Genomic DNA, 21452 nt, shown 5'->3' on the forward strand with positions numbered 1-21452 from the left:
CAGATTTGCCCTTCCACCATGCTGGTCTTGCCAACTGGAGGAGAAATTCATACTTTTTAACGTACTGGGGAAGGAACATTTACACCACCAGTTGATCTGCTTAACTGTTGATGAGTGTTTATAACCAAGGCCACCTCTGGTCCCCTTTGTGCTGGGATAGAGTCAGCCTCTTTGCAGTGGGTCACAGTGAGAGCTTCCTGCCCATCACCCTTGCCCTGCCCCTCTGAGCCTTCTTCCATTGTAGGGGTTTATTGGGTCAGTCACATCACCAGAGGAGTTAGCAAGTTGGTGATTGACCTCACTGATTGTTGGAGAGTCCTGTCTGGGGGAGGTTTGAAGAAGAACTGGCTCCATGCTCACTTGAGCAGTTTTGAAATCATACTTTCTGCTTAAACACACCTGCATCGTGGTCAAAGTCTCTTCACTAGGACATTTTGGTGTTGCTTTCTGAACTCCTGCAACATCTCACTTCTTTGCTTTGCGACCTGGCACTCAAATGCTTGGTTTAATACTTCAACCACCAGTGCAGAGCCTGTGGCAGGGGCATGTCTTCAAGTAAATGAGGGTGAAGCTCCTTAGTCATACTGTCTTGAAAGATTATAAAAGCTACCTATGCAGTGAGACTGTTTGTTAGCCAATGTGAGACATCAGGGGATGTCTGAATTGTTTGCTGGGTTTCTTCTGGGAGACAATCTTCTGTAGAGTGCATGCCTGGTGGTGTTTCCTGAAGCAGTGTTCTTCCTTCTAGTAACAGGAATCAGTTTGGGATGGTCTGTTATTGCCAAGGAACTGTCACTACAGAACAGGCAGAGGAATTGTAAAATTCAGGAGGTGGTGTCTTAATTTCTTTCTCTCTTCCTAAAGATGAAACTAGGCATTTCCAGGAAAAAAACCCAACAAAATCTAAAAAAAGTAGAAAACCACACACCATGAAAGGCTAAAAGTCTAAAATGAGAGCATTAAAAGCCCATATGGACAACTTCTGCTGTATTGACTCATATTGCGTGTTAACCTTCCTTCCAAAAAAAAGATAACACCTTCAACCTTAGTTTTCTTTCAAGATTGGCTGTTTTGTAACCTGGCATTGGAAAGTGCTCTTTGCTGAGGGGTGCACAGTCACCCTCATGAAAGGGAGATGTGATTGTTCCATCTCCTGTATGAGGGTGCCCCTTAGGTGTCTGATTTCTTTTTGCTGTCCATGTGCTACAAGGATTTGCCTGTGTATCATGAAGGAACCCAGCAGTGTTGTGTCATACCAGATTTCATACAAACAACAGCAGAAGCTGTTCAGCTCATCAGACCATCTCTGGAGAATAGTAGAAATGCCACATCTAAAACTTTATGTGAAATGATTCAGAGAAATGTCTTTACTTCTGTATTAACCTCATGTCTCTTCTTTGAAACCAGCTTAACTGATGAAGAATCACGAAAAAATTGGGAAGAGTTTGGTAATCCAGATGGACCACAAGGTAACAATTATGAATAACAGAAGCCCTGTAATTTCTGTACATTGAGTGATTCTGATCATTTCAGAATCACTCAGATGTTACTCTATAAAGTAACTTTCTCCAGTGATTTGAAGCAATGCATCCAATCAGTTCTTTGCTTTTGAAACTGGCTCTGGGGTGATGCTGGGAGGGAAAGGCAGGAAAGAATTTCCTTTCACATTTCTCAAATGGCTTATTAGGGAAAAAAACAGAGGGGTTGTTTGATTTGGTTTTTTTAATTAGTCAGCTTCAGTAAGAATTGAGAGAGACTTGACATAATTAAAAGGAGGCATAAGCAAAATATAGAATAGTGCTCATCAGAAACCTGTCAATTTTAAACATTTATTAGTATTTATGATCAGATACTATAAATGTATATTGAAAAATTAACAACTAGCCAGAAACACACTTCAAAGGGGTGTAAGTGAAGATATGCATGTGTTTAAATAAATACTGGACACATACCTGCCTTTTATTTGCTGGAGGCTTCTATTTGTTAGAATGTAGCTGTATGCTACCTTCAGCTTGAGGTAGGTTGTTCTTGAGCAGGTAGCCACATGAAAATAATCCTGATTATGAAATATTAACATTTTACAGTAAATGATTCAAACTAAATTTAAAAGGGAACAAACAACCCAGCCCCTGAACCTGTGTTTCAAAGAAACAGTCTTTCCTTTCTCTTCAAAAAAACAACTATGCCACCTAAATCATAGTCTGACAAAGGCATTTCTGATGGTTCAGTTTCTTTAACTACTGTGTTTTATAGTGTAATAAATCACCTCCTAGCTTCACTTTGTTTCCTCACCAGGCAAGGAGGAGGTCTCTGTTCCTCCTGTTGCAAAATACAAACAAGATCTTGCTTCAGAAAGGTTGTCACGATATCAGCAAAACTGTAAATTTTAGCCTGGTATATGCACAAATAGCTGTCCTAGGACATTACCTGATGCTCAGCTGCTTTTTGCAGACATGGGCTACTACTTTAGTGTTGCCAAGGCATGGGATTTCAAGTCATGCAGTATGGCAGTGTCCTTGAATGGGCCTGAAGCTGTAACTTCAAAAGAAAACTCAGCCAAAAGCTGGGAACATAAACGCATGAAGGTCCTTGTGTGGTTGGCTCAATTTGCTTTAACAAACTGAAGGGACTCAGGCACCACAACTGGCCACAGTTCTCCAGGTGGGGTCTCGCCAGAGCATGGTGCCAGCTCATCTTGAGCTTCTCATCCACCATCACCCCCAAGTCCTTCTCCTCCACACTGTTTTCAGTCTGTTCTCCACCCAACCTGCATCTGAGCTTGTGATTGCCCCAACCCAGGTGCAGGACCTTGCACTTGGCCTGTCTGAACTTCATGCAGTTTGCACCAGCCCACTTTTCAAGCCTGTCAAGGTCCCTCTGGATGGTTTTATGCTAATTCAGATCTATGTCCTGTAGATGTTGCTGTTAAGAGAATAGTCTTCTATTTTCTGCAGCCTAAGTCCTTTTGAATTGAAAAGTTTCTTACCAATCATGCAGAAACTTGAAGTGGCAGAGGGTTTTGTTTTTACCATTTAGATCACTTCCCTAAAGTGACAAACTAATAAAATATTTTCCATAGAATTAATTTGCTCAAACAGTTTTCTTGCAGTTCATGTATTTACTGCACTGTATGTTTTGAAACTGCTGAAAAACTCTGCAAGGCAAAGCTCATAAATCTTTCAATGTTTGAAATATTTATCTTTTTTCATATATTAATAAATCTTGCATATCTATTTCACTGCAATATGTGTAGCTAAAATCTTTGGTGTTTAGATGTTGTGTTTAAGTCTTGTTTTATTGAATACTTGAGTCTGTTTCTAATTTAGTTTTTGATTTTGCTAAATTTGTTGGAATTTTTGCTTATTGAAGTGATAAACATGAGGATGGATGTTTTTGTAGCTTAGTGGTTTTGTTGGGATTTTTTTTTTTGTTAGAGTTAATTTGACTTTAAAACAGTTATTTAATATTTTACAGTTAATTTCTTTTCTTTCATCCTACAGCTACAAGCTTTGGTATAGCTTTGCCAGCTTGGATTGTGGATCAGAAAAATTCCATTTTGGTGAGTCAGCTTTCTTTGGTCAAGATTTTAAGATGAACTTTCAGGTGTTCACCTTAAAATGTTTGTGCTTAAACCTGAATGTTTTAGTCAAAACACAGTTTTTGGTCCTAATAAGACTTTGGTCCAAAGGCAGATTTCAGGAGTCAAAAATGTTAGAGCAGCTTAAATGTAAAAACCTTGGGAGAGTAAAGTATTAATAGGCTTGTAAGGACTTAATTGCAGATCTGTTAATGAGGTTGTACTGTGGTCACCCCTGCTAGAAAGTGTTTGTTGTTGCAAAGAAATGGACATGGAACTGTTTGTTTACTGGGGTTCTGTAGTTCCATTTGGTTTACTAGCAAAGCTGTAATCACACAGTGTCTGTGTGTTCTTTCTGTTCCAGTTGTTGCTGTAAGGTACTTGGCTTACCTGCCTGATTTCTTTTGATGTGCTAATCATCCCTGTCCACTGCATCACCCTTTCCCTGCCAACTCTTAAATTATTAAAGAAACCCACTTGAGACAATGCATGGATGATTTAAAAGATGACCCTGCTAAACTGATAGTCCTTATTTAAACACTTCCCAACTGATTACATTATTTTTAAGTTGTTCTTCAGAGATGATGACAGGCATTATGCAATAAGCTTGCATTAACCTGTAGCAGTCTTGTGGTAATACTACTTGACTGCATTTTGGAATAAAGATTACACAGGAGTGGTGTTGAGTAACTGAAATGTCTCATGTACTGTATTTCCTAATTTTTCTTTAGGTTTTGCTTGTGTATGGGTTAGCATTTATGGTTATTCTTCCAGTTGTTGTGGTAAGTATTATCTGATGAATATTCTACCCTCTGTAACCAAGCTGTAAACTAAGCTGTCTTAGACATAAGTAGAGTTGCTCATTCTTGCCTTTCATGGAGAGAGTGAGTGTTTCTTTTTTAATACATGTGGATGTTTTATTATGGAAAAGATGTAGCTGCTGTAGAATTTCCAAAAAAAAATGCAGTGCCATGGTAGAGAGAGGGCTGCAGGAAAATATTAGACAAAGCAAGAGTTAGAGACTGAGTTATGGCATTTGTCTTGTACCTTCTGTCATTCATCACATAAAATTAATGTTATATGATGAACTCAAAGGTATATTCAGTGTTGTTACTGTAGAGCCAGGACTCAGATGTCTGGCTGGTGGCACTGGAGTGATTACTGCAGGTGGAACTGCTTTGGTTTCTCCTGGCTGCCTTGGTTTTCATAGCTTCAGTTTTTATTGATCTTCTGTACACTATGAAATGTCTGCCCTTGGGATTTCTTTGTGTGAGGAATCAATTGCTAAGTGATATTCCAGGGCTCAAGCTTGCCTTACAGTCTTGCTTTTGAACCATGTTCCTTATCCAGTGATTGTACATCTGGGGCATGACATGAGGAAAGCCTCAGAAAATAGACACTCAGAAACCTTCATGTTCTTGAGAAGATGATTTTCATTTGAGGAAGTGTCCTGAGATCTTGGGAATTGCTTGCATCTCTGGGTGTGGAGATTCTTTTCTTTGAGAGTCTTTCTGCATAACTGAAGACTTTCTGTAGAAAGTGAAATGTCAACACATTATTGAATAAGCCTAAAATCCAGAGTACAATCTCTACATAATTTTCCCATCTTTCCTTCTTGGGTTTCATTTGCTGTCTGTGAATGCTTTTTTGTGTACATGTACTTTTAGTGGTTTATAGCAGGTTTGTCACAGCTCCAGTGAAAGTAAACATACTTCCTGTTGTTATGAATGTCCTGAGCAGAGAAAAAGAATAATCTGCCTCTTCTTGCCCCTATACCACAGGTAGATTTCTGCATTCAGAGTTGTCACAGTAAATTTCTTCTATAGTCAGAGAAGAGGAATAGTCATTTTTATGGAGCAAGTTATTTTATCTTTTCATTCTGAAGTAGACATGCAAGATGATTCATGCCTTTAATGGGCCTGTTTCTCTTTCCTGTAACAATAAAAAAGCCAAAGTTAACTACACTGTAGTCATCCTGTATCTGAGGTAGGCATCTAAAATAAAGTGAGGCTGGTTCCACCCTTTGAATCCAGATACACAGAAGAAGAAAACACTGATATGTAGTTCCTTCTACTGACCTGAATACTGTTCTGTACAGTAGGTGAGAGAGAGAACCTGTATCTGCAAAAGCAGTTGGAGCAGCTTCCTTAATATAGGTGGGCTCATGGCAACCTCATGAAGTTTTAACAAGGCCAAGTGCAGGGTCCTGCATCTGGGTAGGGGCAATCCTGAGCACAAATACAGGTTGTGGGGAGAATGGATTGAGAGCAGCCTTGAGGAGGAGGACCTGGGGGAACTGGTGAGTGAAGAGCTCGACATGAGCTGGCAATGTGCACTTGCAGCCCAGAAACCACCCATGTCCTGGGCTGCATCAACATCAGTGTGGGCAGCAGGGCCAGGGAGGGGATTGTCCCCTCTGCTCTGCTTTGGTGAAACCCCACCTGGAGAACTGTGTGCAGCTCTGGAGCCGCCAAGATAAGAAAGACCTGGAGCTGTTGGAGAGAGTCCAAAGGAAGCCACGAAGACAATCCTTGTGCTGGAGCAGCTCTGCTCTGGAGACAGGCTGGGAGAGTTGGGGTGTTCAGCCTGGAGAAGAGAAGGCTCCAGGGAGACCTTAGAGCACCTTCCAGGGCCTGAAGGGGCTCCAGGAAAGCTGGGGAGGGGCTTGGGACAAGGGCAGGGAGGGAGAGGACAAGGGGGAATGGATGAAAAGTGGAGGAGAGGAGACTGAGGTGAGACCTGAGGAGGGAATTGTGGAGTGTGAGGGTGGTGAGAGCCTGGCCCAGGTTGCCCAGGGAAGCTGTGGCTGCCCCATCCCTGGCAGTGTTGAAGGGCAGGTTGGATGGGGCTTAGAGCCACCTGGGCTGGTGGGAAGTGTCCCTGCCCATGCAGGGGGTTGGAACAGGATGGTCTTGAAGGTGCCTTCCAACACAAACAATCATTCTATGATTCTGTGAGAGCTGTTTCAGTGCTTCATGGTAGCTGATGTGGTTTTATTCTGCCACATGTCAGGGTTCCTGGTGGTATCGATCGATACGTTACAGCGGGGATCAGATTCTCATCCGGACAACTCAGATCTACACGTATTTTGTCTATAAAACACGGAACATGGACATGAAACGTGAGTCAAAGGCATCTTGAAATGTTCTTGTGTTCACCTGGAACTCTCCGTCTGATGCTAAAATGCTTTTGCTTTAGGAGCCTTTGTTATCTTAAAATAATGTTTATGGTTCTTTTAGGGTGTTTTAAAAAACTTCATTTAGTTGCAGGTGAAAAGTGTTCTGTAAAACTGGAGGAGGGGAGATGGAGGTGAGACATGAGGAGGGAATTGTGGAGTGTGAGGGTGGTGAGAGCCTGGCCCAGGTTGCCCAGGGAAGCTGTGGCTGCCCCATCCCTGGCAGTGTTGAAGGGCAGGTTGGATGGGGCTTGGAGCAACTTGGGAGAGTAGATGAGACTTCTTTAGTTTAGGGAGTTCACTGCAAACTTGGTCTCCTCTTTCACCAAATGTCTTGTCAGCAGATGATCATACTGAACCTTGCTCAGAACCACAGCTTTGAGGGTTGCCTTGTGTCTCCTACAGACTGGTTAAAAATGTAACCCTGAGTTGCTGAAGGGTGGGAATGAAGTTTTTATGGCTAAGGGTTCTGAAGAAATCACTTGTTGTCATAGAATATTGCTGATATTTTCTCTCTCTGCCTCCAATTGTCTCTGCAGGGCTGATCATGGTTTTAGCAGGGGCATCAGAATTTGATCCTCAGTACAATAAAGATGCTACAAGCAGACCAGCAGACAACATTCAGATACCACAGGTGAGTCATATCTAGAGATGTTTTGGGAATAACTGACCCCTTCATGAGAGGAGGGAGATGACCAGCTAAGAGACTTCAACTTCTTGAGGCATTAATTTTGTTGAGATGTAATTGAGTCTTTTCAGAAATAGGAATTAGAAACTAGATTTGATTTAATTTTGAAAGGAAAGGTAACATTAAGTGGTGGCAGTGCTTAGCTTAAACTGAGTATGTTTTTGAGGAGTGAACTAAGTCTGGAATTAGTGTGTCAGTCCTTATAAATTTTGAGTATACATATAAGGAGGTGATTGCCATTTGATAAAGTTTCTCTAGATCATTAACACACACCTGGTGAAATATGTTAATTCTGAAATGAAATTAGTAGTTAATGTCTGAATTCTCTTTAAATATTAGAGATTTCTCCATTAATTTCAGTTCCCCTCTGGTTGCCTTTTATTTTCGTTTCCATTAAGTCTTCCCAACAGAGGTGCCGTAATGCAAATTGTGGCAAGTAATGATTGCTAGCAGAGTTTTAGGAAGTCTTATTTAGCAGAAACTGACTGGTTTAAGAGCACAGTATACAGAATGCTCCAATGAAATGTTTTGAGTTGGCAAAATGAGGGGAAGTAGTCTTCCAGATTTAAGCTTTACATGCACACAACTTAATTTTCAAGTCATAAACATGAAGAAAATAGATGGAGATGCCTCTTAACTTGTCTTTTGTCTCTTTTACAAATTCTTTTTCATCTTGTGGACTTCAAGAGAAAGAGCTGGAAGTGTAGTTAGGTGAGGTTTCTCAGCAGGCATTGTGCTTGGGAGCACATGACTGGGAAAGATGACCTTGCTGATCAGATCTTCTCCTGTGCTGCTGCAAGCACTGCGATTGTGTGAGCCCTTTACATTTAATCATTCTGTATTTAAAATGCAGTCAAGCTTCTTTAACCACATCCTACTGAGAAGCTGTTCCAGAACTTGCTGTTCTAGTGGTTAGGAGTCTTGTTTGTGATCAGTTTATCCCCATGTTTTTGTCATTATTCTTGAGTCTGAGCAATTCTTGCTGTATGTATCCTTAATGTGTTTACAGACAGAAGCAGTAGCCCATTTGTACTCTTTTTGTCTTTTAATTTGCTGAACTAAGAGGGCTGTTGTCTTTTAATCCCCTCTTTCCCAGAAGGCTTCTCATGTCCTTCATGCTGCTAAATGCTGTAAGGGGTCCTGTTCCCAGTTGATATATTTCTGAATATGATATTATTTTTTAAATTGTCTGCTCAGAATTATCTGCACTATCATAGAATCATTAAGGTTGGAAGGGATCTTAGAGGATCATCAAGTTCCAACCCCCTTGCCATGAGCAGGGAACTACTAGATCCTATGGTAGGTCTTAGCAGTGCCTTAGCCAGTGGCACTACTATTCCTGTAGCTCTGCAGGGAATAACTTGCACCATCTTCTTTTCCACAACTGTTTCACAGGGTGGTTTAATACAACTAGTGTGGGATTGCTGAATTTTCTGCTTTTCTCTTATATACCCCTGTTTGCCAGCTAACAAGCTCCCATCTTTGAGCTACAGTCCTTGTTAGTGTGCAAGTGCATGACCTTGCATTTAATACTCTTGGATTTTGTTCCATTTCTAAAGCTTCACTAATCACTGTCACCTGTGTCCTTTTTCCTCTGAGCAAAGGGCAGTATGAGTCTCTGAAGCATCGATATATGAGGGTATTGCTGATAATTTTTGTTAGTGTATCCTGCTTTTTTATTTCATTGTTTTATCATAAATCCAGATTTGATACTTTTAATCAAAAGTTTTCTTACCAGTTTTGGTCTAGTGTTATACCAGGTTGTGCTCATAAGGAACTTCTTGTTAGAAGGTCTTTTTTCAAGTGTCAGGAAAGATTACTCAAAGGCCAGCTTATCCTGGCTGTTGATATCCTAACTTCCCTTTGTGGCTGGAGATTTTGGAACTTCAGTCTCTCCTTGGGTGACTTTTTGTCCTCAAAAGTGAAGCTTCTGGGACATGGATTGATTCTTATAAATGATGAGCTCCTGTTACTCAGCTTTGCAGTCTCTCCATCCAGGGTCTCCAAATTCAGGTGGGAGAGACCTGTTTGAACTGCACATCTTGGTCTAATCAGGATCAAGGGAGGTCATCCTGAATAAAGAACACAACATTTTGCTCAAGGTGATGCTGTTTATGTTGAAGTTAAAACACTTCATCTTCAGCCAACCAGAGAGTTCAGACTTTATAACTGTCCTTCTTGAGATACCCAAAACAACTTCTGAGCAGCTTTACTAGATCTGAGAGGGGTGAAAGGTCTCAGGGTGACCCTGTTGCTAGTGCCTGTTGAGTTTAATGTAAATACCTTAGAAATATAGTTGAATCTAGTCAACTGTCAAAACAAAATTGGACTTTCAAAATATTTATCAATAAAAATGTACTCAATGCTATTCATGGCAAATTTATTGTGAGCAAATCCTTACTTCCCCTCTCCCTCCCACATTGAAACAAGGCATCTAAAGGTACTTTTTGGAGCTGGGTTATCAATACAAATGGCTAATGTTCATCTCCACAGAACTTCCCAGGGGAAAGCTACTTCAAGGCTTGCTTTTATGATTGGAAACCTTTTCCTGTATTTGTTTCTCTTTAGCACCAAAATAGCTATTGGATTAACTGTTTTTTATTTCAGCTAATCAGAGAAATTGGTGGCATAAACTTGAAGAAGAATGAGCCTCCACTCACCTGCCCTTACAGCCTGAAAGCCAGAGTTCTGCTGTTGACTCATCTTGCCAGGATGAAAGTTCCTGAGGTCCTTGAAGAAGGTAGTGGCTTCTCCCCAGATAAATCCATTGCATGCTGCAGTATTTATAATTCTTGTCCACTAAGGAGTTACATGGATCTCTGCTCAATAACCTCTATGCAGTGTACTTAATTTTTCAACTTTAATGACTCTTGAAAACATTTGCTTAGCATTTACTCCTTCTCTGGACAGCCCTGTAATACAGATAACCTACTTTTTAATGCTTTTTGGCTACAAATGTAACTGATAATTTTTTTTCTCTTTGTAATGGAATGAAAAGTTAAACACGTGAAGTGTATTTGCTTTTTAGGGTAAAGAAATCCAAGATAAACTTAGTATTGTTCTCAGACATTTCCATGCATGATTATTTTTGGATTCTTTTAGTCCACTAAAGCAGGGATGGCAGGATTAGCACTTGAAGTAGCAGTTATGTATGAGCTTCAGTTTTTGTTGCTTGTAAATACACAAACTGAAATGTTTCTAATTTTGATTCTTAAATTTCTACCATGAAACTGATGGTTTCTTAGACTGACCAGCAACCTTGAGATATTCTATATTTTAATGCAAATTAAGAATAAAACCCCACAACAAACCAGTGAAGAAGCTTTGGTTCAAATTTTCCAGTTTCTTTCAGAAGAAAAGTGATCAGGTTTAAGTCACTAAAATCACTCATCTTCCTTGCTACTTAGTTACTGTGCATGCTTACAACTAAACAGATGTGTATCCAAAAGTAGTACTTTACAAATGGTTTTCCCAAAACTGATGTTCCAGTTAAAATCAAAAATCCTTTTTTAATCCTGTGATGACCTGAATATTTCATGCTATTTTAATAAAACTGGCCAGTTGTCTGTGCCATTCTGTTGCTTTTTTAGATGGATCTAATAAGTACTTCTTCATTTGGTGTGGAAGCTGCTTCTCTGGTTTACAAAATTTGTGCTCCCTCTTAGTTGCTTTTCCCTGTTTTGTTGGGGAATGTTACAGGTGGATGTGCCAGTGAGAATAAAGTGACATTTTCAATAACACAAGAATGGATAGAAATGAAGGCCACGCTGTTAGATGTCCAGTTCACTTGACTGTTTTTTTTCCTAATAGCAGTGCAGCATAATTGCAGCCACTTGTGTCTTGCAGATCAGCAGTTCATCCTGAAAAAGAGTCCTGCACTACTTCAAGAAATGATTAATGTGATCTGCCAACTGATAATAATGGCTCGAAGCAGGGAAGGTAAGCAAAGAAATTTATAAGTAAAACTAATACACGTGGTTCTTCATGGCAACATTTGTCAAGTCTTTGGTTCTTGTGGGAAACTTAACCTGTGATATTTACAAATGCCTAAATGCGCTTTTGTTCTTTTTATTCTACTTCTTTATTTTTATTTGAGCTCTCAATTTTGAGAATTGAAATGCTGCCACCAAGCCCTATGACATGTTGAGTATGTCTGCTCAGCTTCTTTTTGCAGTTAAAGGTTTCTCCTTTTGAAAACCTGCTCTTAAACATCTGGGCTGGTTTTGGTAGCAAAACATTTAGTATAAGATAAATTAAACCTTGTGTTCATCTGTCTTTTTTAAAGTTCTTCCTCTCCTATGTCACTTGCTTTTTTGGATCATTTCTTTGTAGGTTGCTCATGTTTCTCTATTTCAAGATCCTCTGCTGTTTATCTTGCTTTGTAGCTTTGTTCTGAACTTGCAGGGGCTTTGCTGTAATTGCCATAGAAATGACAATTTAATTGAAATGTAATATTTAAGCTCTTTTATTTTTTTTACTTTAAAAAAACAACTATGCTTGAAGATGGTTGCTTGCAATGTAAAATAACAAAGTTCAAATATTGTTGAAGGGCTTAAATGGAGACATCTTTTTAACTTGTTTATAAGCCCTTCCATAAATGTTGGTGTATATATATATATTTTTAAATCTGGATATTTTTAAAAATAAAAATACTTCAAACCTCTGACAGATTTCTCTTAAGGTGGTGTATGTATCAGTTCAGTCAGTTTTTAGTTACTGTTCAGCTTTTTCCAGCCTGGTGGAAAAGATGACAATTGTGAGATAAAACTTGTTCTACTCTCTTGCCTGATTTCTGCAGTCTGAGAGACTTTATTTTACATCCCTGAAAATGTGCTTTGCTCTGTGGCATCCCTTCCTTGCATCCAGTGTTTCGTGACAATTAACTGGCAGTCACTAACCAGCAGGTCTGAATTATCTTGATGGCTTCTTTGAGATCATCCTTAAGTATCATGAAGTAGGTAGCTGCCCTGCCAACCTTGCTGAAAAATCATGGCATGTGTTCTAGGAAATGCCTGAGAAAAGTGAGGCAGCAGTTCAGCTGTCCAGTCCAAGTGCAGCTCTTAATTCAGGCTGGAAGCTGCAGAGTAATGTGGAGGTTGTGGTGTGACCCAGGTGTGCACTGTTCCTTCACAAGCAACTGTGACTTGCATTGAAATTTGGGATGTTTAATGTAATGTGTTTTGAATGACTTTATGATCTTAGGTTAAAGGTCACCTTGTCTCATGCACTTTGACAAACAGAAGCTGTTGAAATACAGAGTCATAGACTGTCTTGGGTTGGAAGGGACCTCTAAAGGTCCTCTAGTCCAACCCCCTACAATAAGCAGGGACATCTCACACTAGACCAAGTTGCTCAGAGCCCCATCAAGCCTGACCTTGAATGTCTCCAGGGATGGGGCCTCCACCACCTCTCTGGGCAGCCTGTTCTAGTGCTTCACCACCCTCAGTGTAAAGAACTTCTTCCTAAATCTGCCCTTTTCTAGCTTAAAACCATCACCCCTTGTCCTGATGTTCCATGTTTTTGTGAACAGCTCTTCCCTAGCCTTCTTGTCTGTGCTGTAGTGGCATTCATTTTGTGGTGGAGGCAGTTGGGTGTTGTTAAAAGCTCTGTCCTCACAGTCCATTCTCAGGCAATATAAAGTCAGAGTTATTTTCAGAGACCAAAATAATATTCTCCAATCTTGTGAAAATATTTTTCTACTGTCATATGGATGATAAGTCAGTGCTTTAAGAAAGAGAAGAATTTCTACTCTGACTAGTGCTCTGTGGTCTCAAAGCTCTAGGTTAATTTCCTGCAAAAGCCAGTTTGTCAGAAAATATTTAGGGTACTTTTATTAGCTTGTTTTATATTGTTGGTTGTTTGGTTTTTTTAAATTTAAAGAAACCTGTGACTTTCCTTAGCAACAACCAAAAAAAATGATGGGGGAGGTGGAAGATAGGTCAGATGAAAAGTAAATTTTGTGCTGTTCAGTTGGGAGATCAGTCTTTCAATTACTTTTTATTTTAAAGGTAGGAGTTATAAATGTGTTACTTACCAGTATCTCTAGCTGGATAGTTCCTTTCAGGTGTTATTTACCTCTTTGCATTCCATATAGTCTTCAGTGTTTATTAATATACTGGGTTAAAAAAAAGTTCTGCTATATAGTTTGATTGGAAAGCTCATTATATTTATAGCTTGCTGTAATTAATGAAGAAACAAGCCACTTGAGGGGAGAGGGGAACATGGAGCAGAGGTGTCTGAGGGATCTTTCAGGTGCATTTAACATGGTCTAGTAGCTGCTCAGAAATTTGCAGCAAGATTAAGGTTAAGGATGGAGAAAAACAACATGCTGAAGACACCAAATTTCTGTTTTGTTGGGGTTTTTTTTGGTCAGATTTATTACTTTTTCATATTTAATCTGTAAGGTGTTAAAAAATGCACTTAAACTTGCCTTGTATCAACAGGCATGGCTGTTGGCACTGAAATATTGAGCAGTTTTGGCTTGGGTAGCTTTTTGGTCAGGTGCAGGTTCCAGCAGGTTCCACTCCTCACCCAGGTGTCAGGAAACCTGCCTTTATCCACTTCTGTCCTTGCCTTGATGGTGTGATAAACTGGATCCTACAGCCCTGGCAGGGTGGGCATCATCCTCCTGAAAATTGCCCCTGAGCCCCTGTTGTTGTGTCCCAAATATACTGACACCAGCCACTTACCAGATATCCATACCAAATACACACATTTGTATACATGTATTTGTGGCTGTACACACACAGATGTTTCTGTTCCTCCTTATTTATTTATATTCAAAACATCCCTGCAAACAGTCAAGGTAATCAAAGGTGGATTGTTTTTTTTTTCTCAGGAAAGGTTCCAAAGTACAGAGAGAACAGACATGCTGATCCTTCAATAAAATGACAGGCATCACAAATTACAAGTGCTTTCTGTAATAAATGTTTAAAATTGCCTTCAGTTCTTTCATATGCCCCAATGAGTTCAGGAAAGAAAAATTTAAGTAGCTGAAATTCCTCTTGGCTCACAGTAAAGTACATATGGAAAAACCTAAACGTTGACTCACAGCAGCTCCAGGGGGATTTTACAATGAGTTTTCTAAACAGGGTTTGGAAAAGTCTTGCTTAGGAGTGGATGGCTGTCTAGCAAAGTTAAATACCAATATGTGGAAACCTCTCTGCTTTCCTTTTTTGTTTTCTTTCCAGACATGATGATGATGATTAAATTATTTTCTTTTTTCTTTTTGCTCTGGTCTGATTAAAACTTTTTTCTTGTCTGTCTTTTAACCATTTTAATTCCATCTAGTGTTTTTCTCCTTGTACTTTTAAATGGTAAGGGAATTATAGGAAATTTCTAAAGGAAAAATCAAATAGTTATTTGCTCAGACACCCCTCTTCACCTTTAGGTTTAATTCAGTAAGCCAAGCCTTTGATATTTTTCACAGCTATTCTTGTTGCCTTCTAACATCTGCTCTGCTTAGCTTCAAATATACTTCTTTTTCTCTGGCATGAACATAAAGGTATCAGCCTATTACATGTCTCAAGATGAAAATCTTATAAATAATGCATTGTGTTCTTAAAGCTTTATGTCTACTGATAAAAAGTATTTAATGATAGGTTTACAAAGTAGGGCTGAACATGTTATACAAATTTAAAACACGTTGCTTTTTTCTTTTTATACTGAAGTGGTGGTTTTGTCTATAATAATTGCATAGATACCTTGTGCTGTTGTTCCCTGAGAGAGTGTTAGATGGAAGTCTTTCCCTTTCTTACTGTTCAGCTGTGATAGCCTAAATAGAAGGAAGAAAATGTCTGCTGACAGAAAAGTTGCCTGGTTAATTATGCTGGACATTTTAAGATGCCTCTTTTTTTGGCTTGCCTGAAAGCAAGGTTTTCTGCAGTCTGGAACAGCAGTAAACACTGTAAAACTGTAAGAAGACAAAAAAATATTAAAGATTCTGCCATCTGTTTCATTCTCCCCAAGAAAGGGAGTTCCGTGCTCCATCTTTGGGATCTTTGGAAAATTGCATGAAGCTTTCCCAGATGACTGTCCAGGGGCTTCAGCAGTTCAAGTCTCCCCTCCTGCAGCTGCCTCACATTGAAGAGGACAATCTTAGGAGGGTCTCCAATCATAAAAAGGTATCAAACTCTGAATTCTACTTGACAACATCTTGAAACATATTCTGTTGCTTCTTTTACCTATTTGCCTATAAGGTCCTGAATTCTAAAGAGAATAAAAATACATGAATCTTTCCAGGAATTCCATACAATGTTCCTGGATCTGTTTCTATAAAGCCCATCTTAGGAGGTAGGAATTAGGATCAGAGATCCTACAAGTGTAAAAGAGAACAAAAGATTGGCCTGTGTTGGCCTCACAAACAGAAGGAACAGTTTCCTTCTTATTACAAAGTATTATGTCCTATTAAATATAAGATTTTTCCAGAATACAGGTGGTTTTTTTTTTCCTTGTTTGGCTTTACATAATTCTTAATCTAGTTTGACAGAAAATACACTTGGAAGGTAGCACAGAGGAATGAATGAGTTAAAAAAATGTCAGTTAACCTGAGAAGTATTTAAGATTTTGTAATCATTTATATATGAAAGAGGGGCTTTGAAAAAACAAAAAGCTATTGCTATATGATTGTAGTTGGGCAAGTGTTGGTATTTGTAGAATTTCAGGACAATTGAATTGTTTAGCTGTAACCAACAGTCCTAGGTGATGTTTAAGTGCTTCAGTGTCCTTGTGAAGATTTCTTAAGTGTTGCATTTTTAAAACCCTTTTGAAGATTCTTGTTCATCAAATAGTCAAGTAGCCTTTTCCTTGGTATAAAATAAAAGAATCATTCTCCTAGAGGTACCATCACTTTTCATAATCCAGCCCTAAAATACAGGGAGGAGACAAAAAAATGTACCCATTTTTAGGTGTATTTTTTGACACGTGCAGTGTAAGTACAAGAATTAATACTTTGGATACCTCATAATCCCACCTGTCCCTCCCCTGAAAGAGGGAAGAGACTAATTAATTAGGCTTGTTTGCCCATGCATTGAGATCTTCAAAAATAGTCTCCTAGACTGGAGATATGATCAGTCAACCTGGATGCATGAAGTTGTTCTTAATAAAATACATACACGTATAGTGGTGAGGTAATGAAGCCTTCAGACAAATCTGTGTGTATTTTTATCCTTTTCCCTCTGCTCTGCAGATATGAAAAGGAGTAGTTTTCTGTTTGTTTGCAGTTCATGATGGAAAAAAAAAAAGTAACTTACACTTAGTTGATCCTGCTAACATAAATCTTAAAACACTGAAATGCTCTATCAGACTAAAGAACTTGATTAATAAGATTTCTTGGCTCAGCTTTCTAAAAAAGCTAGTTGAAACAATAGTTTTATAAGAAAGCTGTCCAGTTTCCAAGGGGTTGACATACCAAGGAACACACCAATGTTCAAAGCAGGTCTGAATGCATCCTCTTTGTTTTGTTTTTTCTCAAAACATAGGTTTGCTCGTTTCCTAAATGATGCTTTTTAAACACACAACAAATCAAATGGTGTTTGTATTAGTAATGTAGGGACACAAGTGATGTATTATCAAGAGTTTGTCGACTGTTTTCTTTCCTACCACATGACTGACTTTTATATATTTTTTTTTTTTCCCCTTTTAATGCAGTATAAAATCAAAAGTATTCAGGATTTGGTGAGTTTGAAAGGTCCTGATCGTCGCAATTTGCTGCACTTCCTAGAAGATAAGAAATACGATGAAGTTATGGCCGTCCTTGGCAGCTTCCCCTATGTCACCATGGATATAAAGCCCCAGGGTGAGTGGGAGGTCCTTTTCTTCTGTGTATGTTGCTTTTCTGACCTCTGGTCTGTTGGCAGTGAGGTTTTGGAGGAGACTGAGACACAACTCCCAGTTATTTATGTGGCTTGGAAATGATGTTCTCTCCTTGAGTGGCGGGCTCTTCTAGGTGAGATTTATGGTCGGAGGAGATAAAACCCATGGACACATTTCACAGGTTCCCAATAGTTTCTCTTACAGGAGCCTATCTGATATTTCATCTGTTGATTTAATATATCACCAGCCATGTGGAATTCTGGTGGAAATACCACTTTTATTAGCTATCTTAAAAAGTTGTGCTTATTCCAGAATTTATGCTCTGCTTGCTGCAGCATTGAGAGTCCTTTGTGAGACTTTTGAGTTGGAGACACTGATGACTAAATATTCATGGGTTCCTTTGTGACAATCCCTGGATAATTTTTATATCTGGCAGAATTTGTGCTCTCTCTGTTTAGCTACCCTTTGTGCTATTTCAGCGACTGCACAGTGCTTTTCCACTCTGAGGATGAGGTACATTAGTTCCTGTCATGCAGCCTTTCAGTGGGAAGTGAATTGGTTCTGCCATCTAAGACTTGTTTTTAATTTATATTATTACTGTGGCTGCAATTATCAAATTAAAGATGTGATATGTTTGGGGTAGCTTAATTTGTTAGTTTATGGGTGGTTCTTTGTGAGAAGCAAATGTGAATGGAAATAACCATACTGGAAGCAAATGTCAGTTCATTTTGGTACTTCTAAATGTTGTTTATCTGTGTTCTTTTTCAAAACAAACAGACTTCATCTCACTGTAGCAGAGGATTGTGCACAGTCCTGTTAATCTGCTTAAAATGCAGTCTTGGAATACCTTCCAGTATTTTGGCAGGCAATCCTTTTCTGCTCAGGGTTCTTTTGTTACACAAGGTATAACAATTCAGGTGTGGAATGGAGAATTAAGCAATGCAGATGCCCCATCCCTGGCAGTGTTGAAGGGCAGGTTGGATGGGACTCTGAGCAACCTGGTCTGGTGGGAGGTGTCCCTGCCCATGCAGGGGGTTGGAACTAGATGATCTTTGGGGTCCCCTCCAACCCAAACCAGTCTGTCTGCTTTTCTGTTTAGTTCAGTCCTGCCATTATATAAAAATATATGTATAAAACTAGTGAATAGTAAAACTTCTTTCTCAAGGGGATGGAAAAAAGTAAAGAAAACTTCTACACTGGTATATAACTCCATTCCTCCCCAATCTGGGGCATTCTCCAGTTCATAGGTTGGAGATAGAAACTCCTCAGTGGTTTTCCTGTGGGTTTAATGTTGGATGTTTTAGTTAAAATAATCATTACTGTTCTTTTTTTTTTCCTTACCTCATATTTAGTGCATTAAACTTTTTTTTTTTTTTCCCCCTATTGTTAATGTGGCATTGAAATTGAGTTGTTAATCATGAAAGTCAGGAAAATCAAAGTTATGATTCCCAGAACAAATGTAACAGGATCCCTTTGGTCATGGGTGGTATTTCATGTTTCTGAAGTTTTATGCTTATGTATATACTGCACCATATTACAGAGTGATGGTTCCCACAGCAGCTATAACTTTGAATTTTCTAACTTTCATGCAATTAAAATTTCAAACTTAATGTTGCTGTTTTATAGTTTGCTGAATTACCAGCCTTCACCCTGACATACTTTATTTGATGTTGTTAGAGACCTATTAAATAACATTTAGAAATGATTTTTTCTTTTAAAGTTCTGACATTTGTATGCTTATATTTAGACATGGCAAAAGCAAAGTTTAATGGAAAAAAGGGCTTGAAAGAAATTTAATAGATGTTTTCCTTTTCTTTTTACACTAGTTTTGGATGATGAAGATAGCAACAATATTACAGTAGGTTCTCTTGTCACTGTTCTGGTCACCCTAACAAGACAGACCATGGCAGTAAGTATTAAGACTACTTTTTCATTCAGGCTAACTGCAAGTATATGGTAATGCCAGGCATATTTCTTTGCAAGCTAACATAGTGTTTTGTAAATATAACTGTAACACTAAGATTTGAAATGGAGAACTCGTGCTCTTAATCCTCCCTTATGTTTTTGTTTCTGAATGAGAAAGTTTTCCTGGAATAAACCCAAAGTTCAGTCTGACCCGTTGCAGTTGCCTAGGGAACAGTAAAAGAATATGGCAAGTGATACTCCCTGAGGTTAGTAAATAACAGGAAAAGAGACATTCAGAAACTTAGTTCTTGAACTAGAATAAAATACTCACTTAAGTCCTTAGGACAGTGTTTGATTTCACTGTATGTGGGTTCATAATGTTATGTATCATTGGGGAGTTTTAGACACTTTTATGAAAGACACTCAGTGCAGCAGGATAGACATAACTTCATGTAAAGAAGGTACAGCAGTGCCATATGGAGAAACTGGACTGCTGAACTGGTAAGAGTGTGGCATAACCTAAGGCAGTACTACACCCTAGCAGTTAGATTTCTGACTTGGGTTTATCTGTTACCTTAACACGTAGTAATAACTTTCTTTGAACAAAAAAATGCACAGAAACTGATCAAACTTTTACATGACAAAAGCCGCAGTGTCAAATTTTGCATCTGTGGTATTCAGGTAATTGTCTAAGTAAGCAAAGTCTGAATCATTCCTCTAAGGTAAGGCACACAACCATGAGTATTACAGCTGAGGAACAAGCACACATTGGATGTGTGCTGGAGCCCAGAAACCACCTGTGTCCTGGGCTGCATCTAAAGCAGTGTGAGCAGCAGGGCCAGGGAGGAGATTCTGCCCCTCTACTCTGCGCTGATGAGACCCACCTGGAGAACTGTGTGCAGCTCTGGAGCCCCCAGCACAGGAGGGACATGAAACTGTTGGAGAGAGTCCAGAGGAGGCCACCAAGATGATCCTTGGGCTAGAGCAGCTCTGCTCTGGAGACAGGCTGGGAGAGTTGGGGTGTTCAGCCTGGAGAAGAGAAGGCTCCAGGGAGACCTTAGAGCACCTTCCAGTGCCTGAAGGGGCTCCAGGAAAGCTGGGGAGGGGCTTGGGACAAGGGCAGGGAGGGGGAGGACAAGGGGGAATGGATGAAAACTGGAGGAGGGAGATTGAGGTGAGACATGAGGAGGGAATTGTGGAGTGTGAGGGTGGTGAGAGCCTGGCCCAGGTTGGCCAGGGAAGCTGTGGCTGCCCCATCCCTGGCAGTGTTGAAGGGCAGGTTGGATGGAGCTTGGAGCAACCTGGGCTGGTGGGAGGTGTCCCTGCCCATGCAGGGGGTTGGGACTGGGTGGTCTTGAAGGTCCCTTCCAACCCAAACAATCATTCTGTGATTCTGTGGCTGAAGCCATTCAGCAGAAAGCTGTCTGTATGTAAGTACATGTGTTTAATCTGTGGAATTTCAGAATGCATCACCTCAGTGATAACTGAGGAAGTAGCAGGTATAAAGGAAAAGCATCCTGTCCATGTGCTAGATCTTAAACATGAAGGAAACTGACAATTTTGAGCATATTGAAATGTACTTGAAAGTTAATTTACACGTTTGAAGCAGATAGAAAACTCATTTATCACATTTTCTAAATGAACTCACTAGGTGATCTGGCATTGAGATACATCACCTAAAAACTAGAGCTTGCCTTTTATATGATGCCTTTTGGTAGTGATATCTCATCTTTGCAATATAATGTATCTGGTAAGACAGCTCCTTAATGACTGAATTGTTTCTAAATGACACATAGTATGTTTTGAAGAAAAAATGTATTAAAAAAATCCCATTTGCATAGGGATATTGTAGCCTGCATGATACTAACATTGTGTTTTGTCTTAATGTGTCAGATTTCTGATTTCAGCTGTGTTTTTTCTGGTGTATTTTCCTGTGTCCCTTAGCAGCAGTGCAGCTGTTGAAGTTTCTAATGCTTTGGCAACTGGAGCAGACTTTGTATTTTACTACTACTTGCTTTTGTGATACAGGATTTCTATGCTTTATAAAACAAGTAGATTCCTTGGAACAAGATGGCATGTTGTTACTAAATTTCTTTATTATGCTAGTGGTAGAGAAATCCTGGAATGTTGAAAATAGTGTTTAATTTTGATGTTAATCTCCTGTTGTGTTTGTCACTGATAAAAGAATTTGCCACAACCTGCAGACCTGGTTAAGGTGCTTTAGTTTGAGTTCAAATCTAAAATAGTAATGTGCTCTTTTGTTACAGAAGAGAAATTAATTGTTTTTCACATCT

At 39.4% G+C, this 21452-nt stretch overlaps 1 protein-coding gene across 1 annotated transcript in view; it reads left to right on the plus strand.

Moving 5' to 3' along the window:
- The window catches only part of SEC63 (SEC63 homolog (S. cerevisiae)), a gene marked incomplete at its 5' end in the record, with an annotated part of 37047 nt that overhangs the window by 6360 nt on the left and 9235 nt on the right, over positions 1–21452 (plus strand). Inside the window, 10 exons of the mRNA XM_010003860.1 lie at positions 1408–1469; positions 3501–3559; positions 4309–4359; positions 6590–6698; positions 7292–7386; positions 10048–10180; positions 11287–11379; positions 15409–15563; positions 17089–17236; positions 19080–19162. Coding sequence (XP_010002162.1) covers positions 1408–1469; positions 3501–3559; positions 4309–4359; positions 6590–6698; positions 7292–7386; positions 10048–10180; positions 11287–11379; positions 15409–15563; positions 17089–17236; positions 19080–19162 — 988 coding nt within the window. The remainder of the gene's footprint in view (positions 1–1407; positions 1470–3500; positions 3560–4308; positions 4360–6589; positions 6699–7291; positions 7387–10047; positions 10181–11286; positions 11380–15408; positions 15564–17088; positions 17237–19079; positions 19163–21452) is intronic.

Source organism: Chaetura pelagica, unplaced genomic scaffold (genome assembly GCF_000747805.2).
Source record: "Chaetura pelagica isolate M959 unplaced genomic scaffold, ChaPel_1.0 scaffold128, whole genome shotgun sequence".
NCBI classification, from domain to species: domain Eukaryota; kingdom Metazoa; phylum Chordata; class Aves; order Apodiformes; family Apodidae; genus Chaetura; species Chaetura pelagica.